This window comes from Corvus moneduloides, chromosome 10 (assembly GCF_009650955.1).
Source record: "Corvus moneduloides isolate bCorMon1 chromosome 10, bCorMon1.pri, whole genome shotgun sequence".
Lineage (NCBI taxonomy): Eukaryota > Metazoa > Chordata > Aves > Passeriformes > Corvidae > Corvus > Corvus moneduloides.
Genome location: NC_045485.1, coordinates 27,996,499 through 28,012,946, shown reverse-complemented (window position 1 = coordinate 28,012,946; position 16,448 = coordinate 27,996,499). Strand labels below are relative to the sequence as shown.

Below are 16,448 nucleotides of genomic sequence, written 5' to 3'. Positions count from 1 at the left end.
ACTATCAGGAGAGACTACAGGAAGTAGTACTTTTGTATCATCGTAACCAGTATAGATCACGTTTACATATTAAAACAGCTTAGCACTGTGGTACCACTTCATTTTTACTCAGAGCCTACGTAGCAAACCCCCGGCACCCCAGATGGAGTTTCCCGCCTCGACAGGACAGGACGCACGCACCCACCCCCCCTCCGTGCCGCTCAAGCCCCGCCCCTGGACACGCCCCCAACTGGTGGCAGTCTTCCCCCTCGCCGGGAGAAGAGCGCCCTCGGCCAATCAGAGACCTTCCCTCGCCCCCACTCCGCGCGGGTAATGGCCAATGGGAAGCCAGAAGCTGAGGCGAGGGGCCAATCAACGGTCTTCGCTCCCGCGTAGCCCACGCGGGTAAGGGCCAATGGAAAGCCAGCACTTGAGGCGAGGGGTTTGAGGCGGTTAACGGTCGGCAGTTGGTGTCGGTCGGTGGCGGCGACGGACGTTTTGTGGCGCAGCCGGAGTTCATCTTAGCAAGGCACCATGGTGGGAGACGGGATCCTTGCGGCTGTGGGAGGAGGGGGCATTTGGAGACGGGATCCTTGTGGCTGCGGGGGGAGAAAGGGCGTTTGGCACCGCTTCTGCTGCGGCACCTCATGGGATTTCATGACTGCACGTGCTGCGCCAGGACTCGCAGGCAGTCTCTGCTTGAAGTCACCGCGGTAGCTCTAAGGCAGAAGTGTTGGGGAGAAGGAGAGAAATTAGTGTAAAAGCATATTAACTTTAGAGGAGGCGGGGCATAGAAACCGGCCGATAGCTAGCAAGACGAGATATGTGCAAGGGAAGTCTGTTCGGAGCAGGCACCTCCCGCGCGAAGACGCGAGGGACGAACTGAAACCTGATCCGGGAGGCAGGGAGATAGCGGGAAAGAGCATGGTGGCGACCGGCCGGATCTATCCGCCGTTTTTAGGCCGCCTTGGTGCGTGAAACCGGAGACGGCACGGCACGGCGCGCGCTCCTGGGAGGGCGGCGGTGAGGGACGAGGCGGGTGGCGCGTGCCGGGAGCCGCTCCCTGAGTGTAGCCAATCAGAGGAGGAGGTGTGGCCGGCGACGGTGAGGGGCAGAGCGGGCCACTCGCTGGGCGTAGCCAATCAGGAGCGGGTGCGGCCGGCGGCGTGAGGGGTCGCGCGGGCGGCGCGAGACTCGTGCCGGATCTGCGGGGGTGGAGCGGAGACTGCGGAGTTTGATGAAGCTACCAAGGAAACGGGGAAGAGCAGCCCAGACACCTTGCTTTTTCTTTCCCATCTCAGCTTTTTTCTAGATACACTCTAACAGTAAACTAGAAAAGCAGCTTATTTCCATCTCAGGTGTAAGACAATTGAGGTATTGGGAGATTAAACATACATGGCACAGTTGCTTAGAATCAAAGGAGCGAGCTAAAAGGGGGCAGATTACAATCGATTGGGACTCTAAGACGATTTCACATAGGAATATGTATGAAAAAAATATGTACGAATTGCTGGGGCCTAGATAGTGCTATGATTATTATACAGGAAAATGTAGTGAATGGTCCTGTGCAGGAAAGATTATTGCAACAGTTACCCAGTACGTGGTCTGGTAACAAGTCAAGGAAATTGGGGGGATATTATCTAAAGAGGTCTTCCAAAGACTAAAAGAAGGTGAAAAAGAGACTAGGCTGAATATTAAAGAGGGAATATATATGCAGCATTTTAAGGAATAATGAATTTGTATTCACCTATGTGTGCATAGAAACTATGTTGTCTTTAGGATCTTCCAATATTCTCAAAGTCAGTGCAGGTCAGCTAAGGTGAGTAGTGTCTTGCCAGCAGCAGACAACTTGTTCTCTTAAATTGTCACTTAAGAGCAAACAGGGAATATTCATTGCAGAAAAGGAAGATCATAGAAAGTACAACCCATGGGCAGGTAGCCCCATGTCTCATTATCATTCTCTTTTTACTTTGCAGCGTGAATGCATATCCATCCATGTTGGTCAGGCTGGTGTTCAGATTGGCAATGCATGTTGGGAATTGTATTGTCTTGAACATGGGATCCAGCCTGATGGTCAAGTGCCTAGTGATAATACAATGGGACGTGGAGATGATTCATTTAACACTTTCTTCAGTGAGACAGGAGCCGGTAAACATGTTCCGAGAGCAGTGTTTGTTGACCTAGAGCCAACCGTAGTTGGTATGTACCCAACATTAAAGGTCTTAAGTGAAAAAGTGAGGATCCGTTACAGATTCCCCACTGTCTTATTTTGTTTCTATAGAACACTACAGATTTTAAAATGTGTGTCTGGATGCTGTTTTGACATTTGAGGTTATTGTTATTTGAAAGAAATTACATAATGGTCTACAGGTAACAATATCTGGAAAACAAGAGAACTTCTTTACGATCTGGATCATCTTTCCAGACTGCTGCACTGCATACAGAGTTTTGTTTGAGTGCTGTCCAGTATCATGTCTGTACCTGTAATGTAGTTTTCTGAGTGATCTCTGTGTTCATTGAGTACAAATACTGCTTTGTGTGTGCCTGATGTTTACCCTGAAACAAAGGGGCAGAAGTGGTGCCAACTTCTTAAGACTAGTCAGACAAAGCTGTGTGTAGTCAGAGATGCTGTCTACACTCTTTTGACACACGTGCTTTGTGTGTAGTCACTAGGCAGCACACACAGAACTGAACAGATCAAACTTATGATGAGGTATTGTGGGTTTTTTTGTAGATGAAGTGCGTACAGGCACGTATAGGCAGTTATTCCATCCTGAGCAGCTCATTACTGGGAAAGAAGATGCAGCCAATAATTATGCCAGAGGCCATTATACCATCGGAAAAGAGATCGTTGATCTAGTGCTAGACCGCATTCGCAAACTGGTAAGGATTCATGCTGCAAGTTAGTATTTAAAATAATTGATGCAGCTCTATAGCTAGCTATATTGATGGTTTGCTGGTTTTTTGTTAAGAAGTTTATGCATAGTTAATTGTTCAAAACAAAATAAACCTTTTATTTCCTTGCCTGCCCTGGGCCCCCTTTAAATAAAAATTCAAGCAGTTAAATCAGGACCTTTCAAGAACACTGTTTTTTTTATTTTAACAATGTAAAACTAGCTAACTTATGACAGAAATTATTTTGAATGATTATTTTAATACTGATTTCTCCAAAACCAGCAATAACTTCTTTTTCTCTCATTTTTTTCAACTCATTATAGGCTGATTTATGCACAGGGCTGCAAGGCTTCCTTATCTTTCATAGTTTTGGAGGAGGCACTGGTTCAGGGTTTGCATCACTGCTCATGGAAAGGCTGTCTGTTGACTATGGCAAGAAATCTAAGCTGGAGTTTGCAATTTATCCAGCACCACAAGTTTCCACTGCTGTAGTGGAACCCTACAACTCAATTCTAACTACCCACACAACATTAGAGCATTCAGACTGTGCCTTTATGGTAGATAATGAAGCCATTTACGATATATGTCGTCGTAACCTGGACATTGGCCGTCCTACTTACACAAATTTAAACCGATTAATTGGGCAAATTGTTTCATCCATCACAGCCTCACTGCGTTTTGATGGAGCCCTCAATGTAGATCTGACAGAATTTCAAACTAACCTGGTTCCATACCCACGAATCCATTTCCCCTTGGTAACATATGCCCCTATCATCTCTGCTGAAAAAGCATATCATGAGCAGTTATCTGTGGCTGAAATTACCCACGCATGCTTTGAACCAGCCAACCAGATGGTCAAATGTGACCCTCGCCATGGCAAGTACATGGCCTGCTGCATGTTATACAGAGGCGATGTTGTGCCCAAAGATGTCAATGCAGCCATTGCCACTATCAAGACTAAACGTACCATTCAGTTTGTGGATTGGTGCCCAACTGGATTCAAGGTATGTAGCCTTTTAAGTGCTCGATATCTAAATGATTAGGAATTGTGTAGTCTTCAGAGGTGACAGTCATACTACAATGTTGTAATCTCCCTGTTAAATATTTTGATAAAGTGCAAAATAACTCTAAGCTATTTTATTTGTAATCATGGTGATTTTTGATTGTTAACAGAAATGAGTCTTTAAGCCTTAGCACTGCTAAGGAAAGTTCTCATTTGTTTTCTTGAAGGTGGGCATTAACTACCAGCCTCCAACTGTGGTGCCAGGTGCTGACCTTGCCAAGGTGCAGCGGGCTGTGTGTATGCTGAGCAACACAACTGCTATTGCAGAAGCATGGGCTCGGCTCGACCACAAATTTGATCTCATGTATACTAAGCGTGCCTTTGTGCATTGGTATGTTGGGGAAGGGATGGAGGAAGGAGAATTTTCGGAAGCCCGGGAAGACCTTGCTGCCCTTGAGAAAGATTATGAAGAAGTTGGCCTAGACTCGGTAGAAGCAGAGGCTGAAGAAGGAGATGAATATTGAGAAAACTAAAGCCTGGAAAAATTTATTTACCAAAAAAAACCAATTGCAGAACCCTGTTTGTTTTCAAATGTGTTTCTAAATAAAGTTCCAGAGATTATACTGCTGCTTTTTCTTCTTCACTATTAATGTGTGTATTCATGAGGGAAGGACCATTTGAGATGGCAGGTTTTGGTAGTGGATCTGTTACCTGCTTTAAAAGTGCATGGTAATTTTTACCTTCCAACATTGGCCTAGTAAAAAAAAAAAATTAATATCCTTTACCAGTATGGTCACATGAATAAAGCTTTAGAGACATATGGAAGCAGCTCTATCATGGAACACTTGGCTTATGTAAAAAGTGCTGAACCCGTTGGTTAGAGCATGGTGCTAACAGCACCAAGGTTGTGGTTTCAATCCCCATACAGGCCATTCAGCTAAGAGTTGGACTTAGTGATCCTTGTTGGGTCCCTTACAACTGGGACTATTCTGTGAAATAACTAGGCTTTTGTTTGGGGGGTTTATTGGTTGGGGTGTGAATCTTTTTTTTTTTTTTTTTTGTTATTAAGAAAGAATTGCTGTATTTAAATACAAAAAAGTCTCTGGTTTTGTCTCGGAGACTGAAAGAACCCAGGTTTCAGCAGCCTAATGCATTAGGCACGCTGCTGCCGGCGGTAGCTGCTCCAAGCCGTGCCCGAGTAAAAGCCGATCCGCACACAAACCACCGACCAAACACCCGTCAGCAAGGTCTTCCATTTATCAGTCACCGTTCCCAGTCCGTCTCACACTCCTCAAGGATCACTTCCAGTTTATCTTCCCCCTCGAGAGCTCCGCCAGTGTATAGCGCTGCTCTGCCATGACGGAGGATTCCTGGCAGTGCTCACACAGCAACGGAGTCACGCTAAGGCCACACCGAACCCCGTACGAGGGTACCTGCCCCGGGGCAGCCGCACACGGCCGCACCCGCCCTCGCACAGCGCCGCGCGGAGGCAGCTCTGCCCACCGCGGAAGTGCAGGGCGCCGCCCCAAGAGGCGGTGAGTGCTGTCTCCGCTGCTGCGGCCGAAACTTTCGGGACCATGGTGCAGCTTTACAACCTGCACCCTTTCGGGTCGCAGCGAGTAGTGCCCTGCAAGCAAGAACCGGCGCACTTCTGCTGCGGCCAAGACGTGCTGTTCGTGGCCAGCACGGCGGCCAGCTGTAGGGTGGAGGTGTTCGCCGTGCGCGAACAGGGCCGCTGCGAGGCCCTGGGCTCCTTCGCCACGCTGGGTCCCGTGCTGCGCATGGCGCACAGCTCGGCAGGTCAGTCCCGGCGACCGCTGGGTCCGTCAGTGCTCGGCTGGGGAGGCCGGGACGTGTCAGGCTCGAGTGCGTGGACCGGCCCTGAGGGTCCGCCGGGCGGGGATGGCGGGCCGCTCGGGCCGGGGCCGGGGCCGGGGCCGGGGCCGGGGCCGGGGCCGGTGGGTGGCGGGCGGCGAACAAAGCCGCTCGGGCTCCGCCGCGGGAGGACGACCTGGCCCTCCCACCCGTGTCTGCCTCAGACTTCCCCTCAGGCTCCTTCTCAGGCTCCCTCCGAGCTCGAGGTAGGGCGCGCCTGCTGGAGCGGGCTGCCCAGCGGCCCGGGCTGGGAAGCGCGGGCCGGTCCCAGCGCCGGCAGCGCTTGAGCCTGCAGAGAGGGTACGGGCCGCATCTCCCTTCGTCGTCTGCCTCCGCCTCGGTTGCGGTCTGTGCCCCCTTCCCTGCTTTTGGTTTTTTGTTTTTTGTTTTTAGAGCACGGAGTGGGTGGTCGTTCCAGCCGATCCCACAGCTCTTCATAAGTCTATTGCTTTCCATGGTCTGTAGAGAACAAAACATTTCCTCATTAATGGGTGTGAGGAGGCGGGGAGTGGGGGACCTTGTCTGCAGTCACAACTCATAGAGATAATTCACATAGGAGTTACCCTGGATCTACATCTGTAAATCCTGCTTTTTACTGGTGTGTGAAGTGTGTGCCACCCAGCAAAGAAATTTGCACTTTGTATTTAATTAGGGAAAAATCGGTGAAAACTGTTTTTGGAATTTTTTGTAAGAGTTGAGACTTGATGTTCTTTGTAGCATACTACAGCAGGTAAAGAGCTCAGAAACTGTGCTCTATTTTTTAATGATATATCAGTATGCTTTCTTTTAAGGAGACTATCTGGTGACAATTGAAGAAAAAAGCAAAGCAACTTTCCTAAGAGCGTATATGAACTGGAGATGCATGTCTTCAGGGAGTGCTCGCGTGTGTGTTCGGATGGTTGGTCACAAGATGGAAGAGTCATACAGTGAAACCTTAAAAGAACAGATGTCAGTTGTTGAAATGCCACTTTCGGATCCTCCACTGTGCATTTCATGTTGTCCTGTGAATGGAGATCTTCTTGTGGGCTGCAAGAATAAACTAGTCATGTTCTGTTTGAAATACCTGGTCATAAACCAGAATTTGACTGTGTTAGATTTTGAACGCTCCTTAATTTTGCACATTGATAACCTCATTCCTGCTGAAGTTGCATTTTGTGCCAGACATATAGCTGTAACAACAGAGCTGGATGTTCTAATCCTGAAACTGGAACTGGTTCAGCAAAGTGCAGACAGGACAAAGCAATGTGCTCAGGGAGTCAGTGCACCAGAAAAGGCTGAGGATGGAGGTAGGTGCTGAAATAATTTAAATTTTTATTTTTATTTTTTTTTTTTATCTCCAAGAATCTGCTAGTTGATTCCTGTTGTTCTGAAAGTAGTCTCAAACAGGGTCTTTGCCCTTCAGAAAATATTTCCACATCGTCCTATCACTGACTATCAGCTGAATAATCTAGGGCGTGAAAAGTTGTACCAACCTGCCGTTGGAGGTAACATTTCATACTAATATGCCATCACACTTAGAGGGTAGTACAGCATCTGCAGACACAGAATTAGGTCCCTGTTGTACGGTGCCACAATGGGCCAAGTTAAAGTGGTAGTAGTTCAGTGTGCTGTGTTCAGAAAAATTCTATCAGTGTCACTGCCTAAGTAACTGACTTACACAATTAAGAATGTTTCTGTTGTGATGTCTGTGTGCTTTTGTAACTGTTAGGCTCGGAACCTGCCATAATAAAGCACATTCTCCTTTTTCAGGCCGTTATCTTACTTGGGGGCTTGCCTTAGAATTCTAGAAATCCCAGAAATAGGTGTACAGATAGCAATCTGTATGTAATGAATTATCAATTCCCACTTTTCCAAACGTATATGTATCAGATCAACACCAACAAACCTTAGGAAGGTCCTTTCTTTATAACTGAAGAAACTTAAAAGGATGGTCTTTTAGGAATGGAAACTGCACCTAGAAAAAATTTAAAGGTAAATAAGACTCTTCAGGTGGGAACAATATAAATGTAATGTTCTTAACTGAGTGAACATGGATCTTTTCCAGATAGTGGCGTCCTATCCCCAGTTGTTTTTATTACTGAAAACTGCATAGAAAAGTTCCAGTTACTTTGTGAGTGTTATTAGGATTTGCTTTCCAGGACTTAAGTGAGTTTAAGACAATACAACTTCCTCTGATAGCTGCCTCTGCCTTCTCAAAACCTCTTCAGGCAAAAGTCAACATTTTTTGATGACCAGCCATTTGCGGCTCTGGTTGCCTTGGACTCGCCTTCTAATGAACGGTTTACCTGTTTGGGTTTTTTTTCCCCAGAAATCTTGACTCTTAAGTATTCAGACTTTTGAGGCTTAAATAGGAATTGTTCCCATCTTCTAGCATGGTTGTTTTCAAAATCTTGTGGTTTGAGGAAGCCAGTGCTAGCTAGCTAGCTGTAATTGGAGCGTTTAATTGATATTATGTCATACCATTTTCTTACTGCCGAGTGGAATGGTTTGAACAATTAAGATAGCATTTTCATTGCTCAGGTGTGAGAGATGAAAGTCCTTCAACACATACTTTACAGCTTGAATTAGATGAGTTCATCGTATGTCAGAAGCCAGTGGAACTGCTTGGGGAAGAAAGTAAGCTATGTGAGATACCCATCACACTGGAATCCACAGAGTTACCTACAGAAGACACAAAGCGCTTCCAAGTGCAGTATCTGCTTTTCAGGTATTACAGACATACTTTCCCTTTTATGGGTTAATTTACTACAAAAAACCAAACTGAGTTGTGTGTTTTGTCTTTTTGAAAGAAAACTCCTGATGTTTTTACTTCTGGGGTTTTTATAAGGTTTGGTGTTTCTTTGGAACTGAGGAAATTATGGGATTCCAAATAAAGCCCATTTTTTAGTATCTTGGAATATTTCACTTGGAAGGGATCTGCAGCAATCATCTAGTGCAACTGCCTGACCACTTCTGGGGTGAGCCACTGTTAAAGCATATAATTAAGGGCACAGTCCAAACACCTCTTAAACAGTGACAGGTCTAGGGCATCAATCACCTCTCTAGGAAACCTGTCAGTGTTTCACTATTCTCGGTAAGAAAATGCTTCCTCATGTCAAGTCTGGACCTCCCCTGGCACAGCTTTGAGCCCTTCCCAGGTATCTTGTCCCAGGATCCCAGGGAGAAATGTTCAGCACCTGCCTCTCCAGGTCCCCTCCTCAGGAAGCTGATTTAGTCTTCCTCTTTCATCAGAATTTCTGTCAAAAGCCGAGGAAGAATTGATGTCAGGGTCCAACAGTGAATTCCAAAGCAAAGGAGGGAAAAGGATGACACATAATAGGGAAAAAAATCGTATTGGAGATGGCATGATGTTCCATATAGCTCAGTGGAATAGAAAGAGAGAGGAAAAAGAAGGTTAAATTGAGGTCAAAATCAATTGCAGGATTTCTTCAGTGATCTCAGACTTTGATGTGCATCTTGCAGACAAGCAAAGACAGAGGATTTTGGTTGCAGGAACTCAATATAGTTCTAGCTAGCTGTGCTGCTTCTTGGCTTCTACAATGGCATTGGTAGTAAGAGTGTGCATTATTATTGAGTGTTGAAACATGAGATGTGCCTCTTATAACCAGTGCTGTTTACTTGTCCAAAGTTTATCATCATAATTTCTCACGGCCGTCCCATGTTGTTTTGGACTTTTTTCTAGACGTTTTGCACCCGATCAGTCGCCTTTTGGGTTTTGTGAAGAGACAAAGTTGCACTCTCTTCAACTGCTTCCTGTATACCAGACAGGTATATGGATATGCATGAATGCACTATGGACTATGTCATAGGAGACTTGTGAAAGGAAGGAGCTTCTTTGTATATCCTGTTTCATACACTGCATGATTTCTGTATGATTTGTTTTTAAATTGAGATCTTCCTCCTTTTTCAGTTGTTTAAACTGAGCTTCTGTTAACAAAAAGTCTTTTAATTTGTCCAAGTTCTACATAAACCTTGAACTAACATACCAATTCATCACACAAAAAGTGTGACTAAATCAGCTTTTATCAGTTCTTTACTGATAAATTTTGTGTTGCAAAACAGTCAGTCTTCACATTGCATTAATAAAATTCTCCGTAGTGTTACAAGATACTAGACTGCCTCTCAGCCAGCCGAGGAAATCAGAGTAGTAAACGTTAATAATCACTAAGATACTGGTTACATTTCTGAAGGGCTTTAATTAAAACTGGAAGGGATGAATGCAGATTTTAGGGGTTCACTAGCTCAAGCCCCAAAAGACCCATGGAAGAATTTAATGCTGTATGTTAGCAGTCAGATTTCATAGAATCATAGAAGGTCCTGAGTTGGAAGGGACTCACAAGCATCATCAAATCCAACTCCTGGCCCTGTGCAGGAGAACCCCAAGATTCCCACCAAGTGCCTGAGAACATTTTCCAAATGCTCCTTGAGCTCTGGCGGGCTTGGGCTATGACCACCGCCCTGGGGAGCCTGTTCCAGTGCCCAACCACCCTCTGGGGGAAGAACCTTTTCCTAATACCCAACCTAAACCTCCCCTCACACAGCTTCATGCCATTCCCTCAGGAACTGCATGTAGAATGCTCTTAGGTCTCTCCTCAGTCTCTGCCAGGCTGAACAAACCAAGTGCCCTCAGCTACTCCTCCTGTGGCCTCCCCTCCAGACTCTTCACCATCTTTTTAGCCCTACCTTAGCTTCTTCTCTAATAGCTTTATATCCTTCCTGTATTGTGGTGCCTCACACTGACCGTAGGACTCAAGATAATGCTGCCCCAGTGCAGAGCAGAGCGGGACAGTACCATCCCTGCCCCCCTGGCAGTGCTGTGCCTGATGCATCCCAGGGTATGGTTGGCCCTTGCCTTTTACTGACTGCTCACTCAGTTTGAGATGATTTACTGTCTGCTAAGTAGCAATGCCTCATTTAACTTGCAGCTGACTGAAAAGAATGAGCTGCTTGCCATTTAACTCCAGCTGTGTTATGCTCTCATGTGATTTACAGGCTTTGACAAGAGGGTCTGTAGAAAATGAACACAGCTGTTACCTGCTAAAGTGGCGTCCTAATAAATTCTGCCATTTCCAGCCTTTCCTTTCTTAAGTGGTGACCTATTTTTTTGTGAGCTGCAGTTCTGGATGAGCATTCATTCCACCTTAAAAGTAATTGTCTAAGATTAGACTTTCAATCCATGGATGCTTAGTTGTGGTGAGTTTACCAAGACTCTCTAATGCTGTTACATCTATAGAATTTCTTCACTAGGTGCTAGGTCCATATTTTTGTGAATATGCCTCCAAATGAGATAACATGTCATACAAATTTTTGACATGCACACTGAGCTTCATATAAAACTATTTTTTACTAGCTACTAAGAAAACTAGTCTGCAACTTGGGCAGGTTTGATTGTATCTTTTAGGCATCAAGCTTGGAATGGAATTGCCGGGTTTTGATTTATGAAGTACATAAAATACCTTTCTCATTGTTACATCTAGGAAGTTCTGCAACAGCCTGTGAGGAAACTGAGAATGAGAGAAAACTTCTGAGTCTCTTTTGCTTTTTCTCTTTACCTCATGTTGGATATCTCTACTCAATTGGGAAGTTAGTAGAACTAATTTCTACTTACCAATATTCGGAGAAGTCAGAGCAGGCAGTCCTCACTCCACAGTTCCTGCATGTCATTACAAGGTACTATGTTTATGATTCTACTGATAGTATTACTATGTTTCTCTATGCTGCTGTCCTTTTTAAATTTTTTTTCCCCTCTGATACGTCCCTCATAGCCTCCTGGAAATCTCTGGCTCATGTGTTAGTTCAGCATACCTTCCTGCTTAGGCTTTAAAGCCCATTTCTTCAAAGAAAAAAGAGCTGATTCACTGTAGTCTTGGCTACTTGATTTTTGCAAGTCTTAATTTCTTTCCTTCATTGTTGTGTTTTCTTCTTTCCTCTCTAGTCAGAGCCTGCAGTGCTTCACAGTGAGATGCAGTGCAGCAGCAGCTCGTGATGAGGATCCATATATTGACACGACGGTGAAGGTACACCTCTCATTATCTCACTGAAAGAATGGGAGTAGTGGTATGACACTTAGTTGACTTACATTTTCTTTTGAGATCCTGTTAGTTTTAGTGGCTGAACCAATAAAATAACATCCAAAATGAATATTTTACTTCAGGCTATGGCATGTTGTATTTTGCTGGTCTACAGATCTCTCAATGAAACAATCTATTATTGCCACGTAAAATTCTAGACCATTAGTAGAATGTTTTCAAAAACGTGAAAAGCTATAAAATCACTTCTTTTTTAAACTAAATTCCATGCTTTTCTGTATAAAACTGAAGGAAGAGTGAAGAGTTTTCTTTTATTGTGTGATGTTTCTCTCTCTTAGGTGTCCTTGAAAAACCAGTTTTTCTAAGAGGCACGTAGGCAATTGAACAAGTCTGCTACCAAATATTTAGGGCATGTTTTTTAGGAGGAGGGCTTTTGATCCTTGGAGGTTTAAACTATTTCCCTTCCTTAAATTGCTCATCAGTAAAAATCTATTGAATGTAAAGATCATGATACACATTAATAAAAGTAGTAGGAAAGGTAGACGGAGGTGTATTTTAAGATAGCATTTAAGGATTTCTTCTGAGCATGTAGACAGGAGACATAAAGAAACCATAGGACAGTAGAAGCTTTATAAAATTTTCAAGAGCCAAACATGTATTCTCTGCTCTGGATAGCTAATACTGGCACGTGACACAATCTTTCCGTCCATTCTCTAGTCTCAGCTTTCTGCGTTTTCACTGTGGGTTACATTGAAATTTGTCACAATTCCTCCAGTCAGGCAATAGGCTGCCTCCTGTCTCTGTAGGAGTTTTGGAGAGGTGTGAAGGCTGCAGTCCTGCACAGATTTCCATGCTGTATCTTGCCATCCACAGTCTGCCCACCCACTCTGGCATGGATCCCTGCATGGGCTACAGTCCCTCAGGGGCGTCCCTGCGCTGGTGTGAGTCCTTCGTGAGCCAGTTGCCTCATGGGTGTCCCTGCCCCAGTGTGGAGTTTGAAGTGTGATGGGTGATGGTGGTTATTTTTATTATTTGCTATTACTATTTTTCCTGCTGTTTTTTTTACACCGGTTTTAGAGCCGCCTTGTTCTGGGTCTCGCTAGCCCAGGGCGGTCTAGAGCCTCCAGATCACCACCTCTTACAAGAAAGGTTGAGGTGTCTTCAAAAAGCAGGTTACACATAGAATGCTGTGTTGTCTTGTTTCACTGTGTATGTTAATTTGTAACTGTAGTATTTTATCTTTCTAAAGCTGTAAATTTAGAATATTTCAGTGCAAATGAGATTGCATTTTTCAGTTTTTATTTCAGTATAGATGATAGCATATGTTTTACGTGAAAAGTGCGTGTAGAACAAATTGGGGAAATAATACTGGCTATGTAAGGTAACAAATAGGCAAGCAAATATAATACTTCTATCTGTAATTGGTTTTTATAAGCAACTGAAATCAAGACTTTTATAACCAGGCAGTTTTTTAAAATTTGGCCAAATTCAAACTATTCGGGATAAAGTTTTCCATGTTAGGCATCTACCTCAGGTTCTGTTATTTTGAGAAACATAGCTGAAACTGTGCAGTTGCTTTGAAGAGTGAAATAATTTTTTTTTCACTCATTATTAAATGATTCTTGTTAGGCATTTATGAGTATTTTTATTTTTGCTCAAATGAAGCACTCGAAGTTAGCAAAGCCGGTGAATGTTTTTAATGTCAGATCATTGTACAAAGGTTATTTTTTTTTTCTGATTTATTTAAAAACTCAATGTACATACCAAATGAAATTACAAAACAGTCACTTTCCTTTATAGGCTTGTCCACCTGTCACACTGGATGTCTGTACATTAAGAATGCAGCTTTTTATAGGACCAAGAGCTATCTGTCATTTCAAAAACCATATAATTCTTTTGACTAAGGCAGACACAGAAGATATTACTGAAAGAAGAAAGCCTACAAGAAGGATGCTGTAAGAATTTGTGTCTTTTAGGGAGACAGTACTTCTAGCTCTGTGTACAGTGCTGAACTTGTGGATATTGCAGTTGAAGAGTGGTTCCTCTGTTACAAAACTCTTTAGAAATAATTGTCTTCTTAGTGATTGAGAAGAGCAATCAAGTTTTTTTTTTTTCATTTTTACTGTATTTACTGACATAGAAGAAATGAGCATAAAGTCACAAATGCTTGAAATCAACAAAATATTAAAATAACATTGCTAAGAATTTATCCTGAGAATTAAAAAAATATTTATCTTGAAAAAAAATATAGAGTACCAAAAATATATAGCTCCAAAGCTACAGGTTACAAAATATGTTGCAGGACAACATTTAAATGTCTTGGTTTTGGCTAAGGGTTCTTTCCAAGAAAGTTGCGAACACCACTGTAGTTATCCATTACAAAAGTTGGATCAGACTTTGCCCCGAGTTGCTGTTGTAGCATGTATGTAGCCAGAGGCATATGCGACTTCTTACAAGTTTCCATGGAAACTGCTATTCCCCTTCCATATTTGAAGGGGTTTCATAAAACAGCTAAGCAGCTATTCTAAACAGCTATTCAGAAACCACTTTTATTAAAGTCAGTGTAAGTTAATTAACAAGAGTGGGACAGTTTTAGTTGATTGAGGAGTTATTTGAACCAATATTTCTTAAAGTCTAGGGCAGACATTATTCAGAAGAAGATAAGGAGAAGCCTGTCAGGGAAAATGACTATTCAAAATACTGTAGTTTTCTTGTATAAAGGATATTTTCTGCCAGTTGTGTTGTTTCAAATATTTTAACTGGCATTTGAAGAAGATACACTTTTTGCCTTTTGTAAAGAATGTAAATTGGACAAAATTAAGCTCCTTAGTGCCATAATTTGAAAATTAAGGTGTAAATATCCTAGTACAGTTAAAATAAATCCAAAAACCAGAACAAAAAGAGTCTGTTTTCCTACAATGTTTTTAACCTCAGGGCTTTATAGACCGAGCCAGCGTTTTAGAATAAAAGCATTCTGGTAACTCTTTATGCCATGACTTGGCAAATACTTTGATAGAGCTGCAGGGGCAAACATGCACTAAGTCCTTACAGGAGGTGAGTAAACAGCTAATTTAAATTACTTACCTCTTCAAGGTCTGGTTGGATAAGGCCCTGGGCAGTCTGACCTGCTCAGTGGGTGGCATCCCATGCTTATGACAGGGGGGTCAGAACTAGATGATCTTTAAGGTTCAAGCCAAGCCATTTGATGATTCTATGATTTCTGATATTCCCTGGTGTTTAACACAGAAGAAGATGTAGTGGACAGTTCTGATGATGTCTCTGATGTATGAACATGCTCATCCCTGTTCTGTTGTTAGCCAGTATGACTTAAATTCACAGCTTAACTCTCCAGCACTTACTAGTCTGCAAACATACCTATTTATGCATTTGAATTATGAAATGAGTGGGGTTTTTTTCGTTGTGCAGTGTTTATTTCAACACTGACAACTCAACTCTTTTCCTTTCCTCTAGTTCCAGAAAGGCTGACAGCATCAAATCCAGAACAAATTCTGAGTCAGAGCCTGGTTGGAATTTATATATTATAAACACCGTTTCAACAATTCAGCTTTACAGAGAAATGGTATTGCCCAGCTCTTGCTTTTGTTGTTTGCTAACTAAAAATAACTAATGTTAATTAATCTCTGATGCACATCATTGCTGAATATAGTGTAATACATTTCTTACGAATAGCCCATAATCCTGTTTCAAATAGCTGCCATCCTCATTAGAATTGTTCCTGTATATTCCTAATTTTTGTCAGCAGCCTAAGTATATCCTGTGTCTGTTCTAGGTAGATTATAGTAGAACTTACGAAAATGTTAAAACTGAGAGCTGCATCCATCTTTTAAGTGAGGCTCACTTACTGGTCAGAGCAGCTATAATGGATCCTCATTTCCTTAAATCAGATGAGAAGGACGATCTTCTAAGAGCATTCAGAGAAAGTTGTGCCTTCTTAGGAGACTGCTATAGCAGGTATGTGTTAGTTATCAAAGTGGTATAGGTGAGCTGTGTTTCCAGTAGTGTAATTTTAAAATGAAAATCCATAATTCTTTGCTATTTTACATTAGTATTGCATATGTAACACAAATTTTTCTGTTTTACAAAACCTACTTAATCTAATCCTCTCTTCAGTATCTAGTTGTCTTTATTGTCATTGAACAGAATTCAACACTATGTTGAATATGAACAATATATGCTGATAACTGATGTGCCTGCGACTTTGTTTGATGTAGTCGTAGTTCTTATAAAGAGTGATGGCAAAAGCGTTGCCCATAGTTGTTTTGTTATTTTTTTCCTTCCTCTCTATTTTCTTCAGGTTTGACACAAAGAATTACCACCTTGCTTTGCCATACTACAGAATGTCAGGTTTATCCATGACTGAAGTTTTAAAGAGACTAGTTTCAGAAGGTGATGAAATGCAGACATACGAGAGAGGATTTATATTTTACTTAACTCATTCTCTTAATGAAGACTCAAATGAAGAATTAAGTAAGGTAGAAATAAGTTGGATTATTTGTAATCTGCTGATTTAGTTCTGATTTTAAGAACTGTGTATCAAATATAAATCAATTTCCCTTTGAAAACGCTGAGCTGCTTTTTTAGTTTCACAGTTACTCTTTTTCACATTATTTTTCTTTTCCCATTTTTGTTGCATAGCAAGCAGCACC

At 42.7% G+C, this 16,448-nt stretch overlaps 2 protein-coding genes across 6 annotated transcripts in view; both read left to right on the top strand.

Annotated features, from left to right (window-relative positions):
• Window positions 1-410: 410 nt before the first annotated feature.
• On the top strand, window positions 411-4,500 carry LOC116449046 (tubulin alpha-3 chain-like). The gene is made up of 5 exons (XM_032120208.1): window positions 411-516; window positions 1,956-2,178; window positions 2,714-2,862; window positions 3,198-3,878; window positions 4,105-4,500. Exons 1-5 carry the CDS (start codon window positions 514-516, stop codon window positions 4,399-4,401), a joined length of 1,353 nt encoding a protein of 450 aa, XP_031976099.1. The 5' UTR covers window positions 411-513; the 3' UTR covers window positions 4,402-4,500.
• An 871-nt stretch (window positions 4,501-5,371) lies between these two features.
• Window positions 5,372-16,448, top strand: part of HPS3 (HPS3 biogenesis of lysosomal organelles complex 2 subunit 1) — a 19,582-nt gene continuing 8,505 nt past the window's right edge. Inside the window, exons 1-10 of one of the 5 annotated variants that reach the window (XM_032120236.1) lie at window positions 5,372-5,677; window positions 6,544-7,038; window positions 8,273-8,459; window positions 9,435-9,520; window positions 11,224-11,422; window positions 11,688-11,769; window positions 13,582-13,736; window positions 15,253-15,361; window positions 15,572-15,753; window positions 16,097-16,274. In XM_032120236.1, coding sequence (XP_031976127.1) covers window positions 5,455-5,677; window positions 6,544-7,038; window positions 8,273-8,459; window positions 9,435-9,520; window positions 11,224-11,422; window positions 11,688-11,769; window positions 13,582-13,736; window positions 15,253-15,361; window positions 15,572-15,753; window positions 16,097-16,274 — 1,896 coding nt within the window. In that variant the 5' untranslated portion in view covers window positions 5,372-5,454. Of the gene's footprint in view, window positions 5,678-6,527; window positions 7,039-8,272; window positions 8,460-9,434; window positions 9,521-11,223; window positions 11,423-11,687; window positions 11,770-13,581; window positions 13,737-15,252; window positions 15,362-15,571; window positions 15,754-16,096; window positions 16,275-16,448 lie in introns of all 5 variants that reach the window. The other 4 variants (XM_032120238.1, XM_032120234.1, XM_032120235.1 and 1 more) reach the window with 4 other exon arrangements.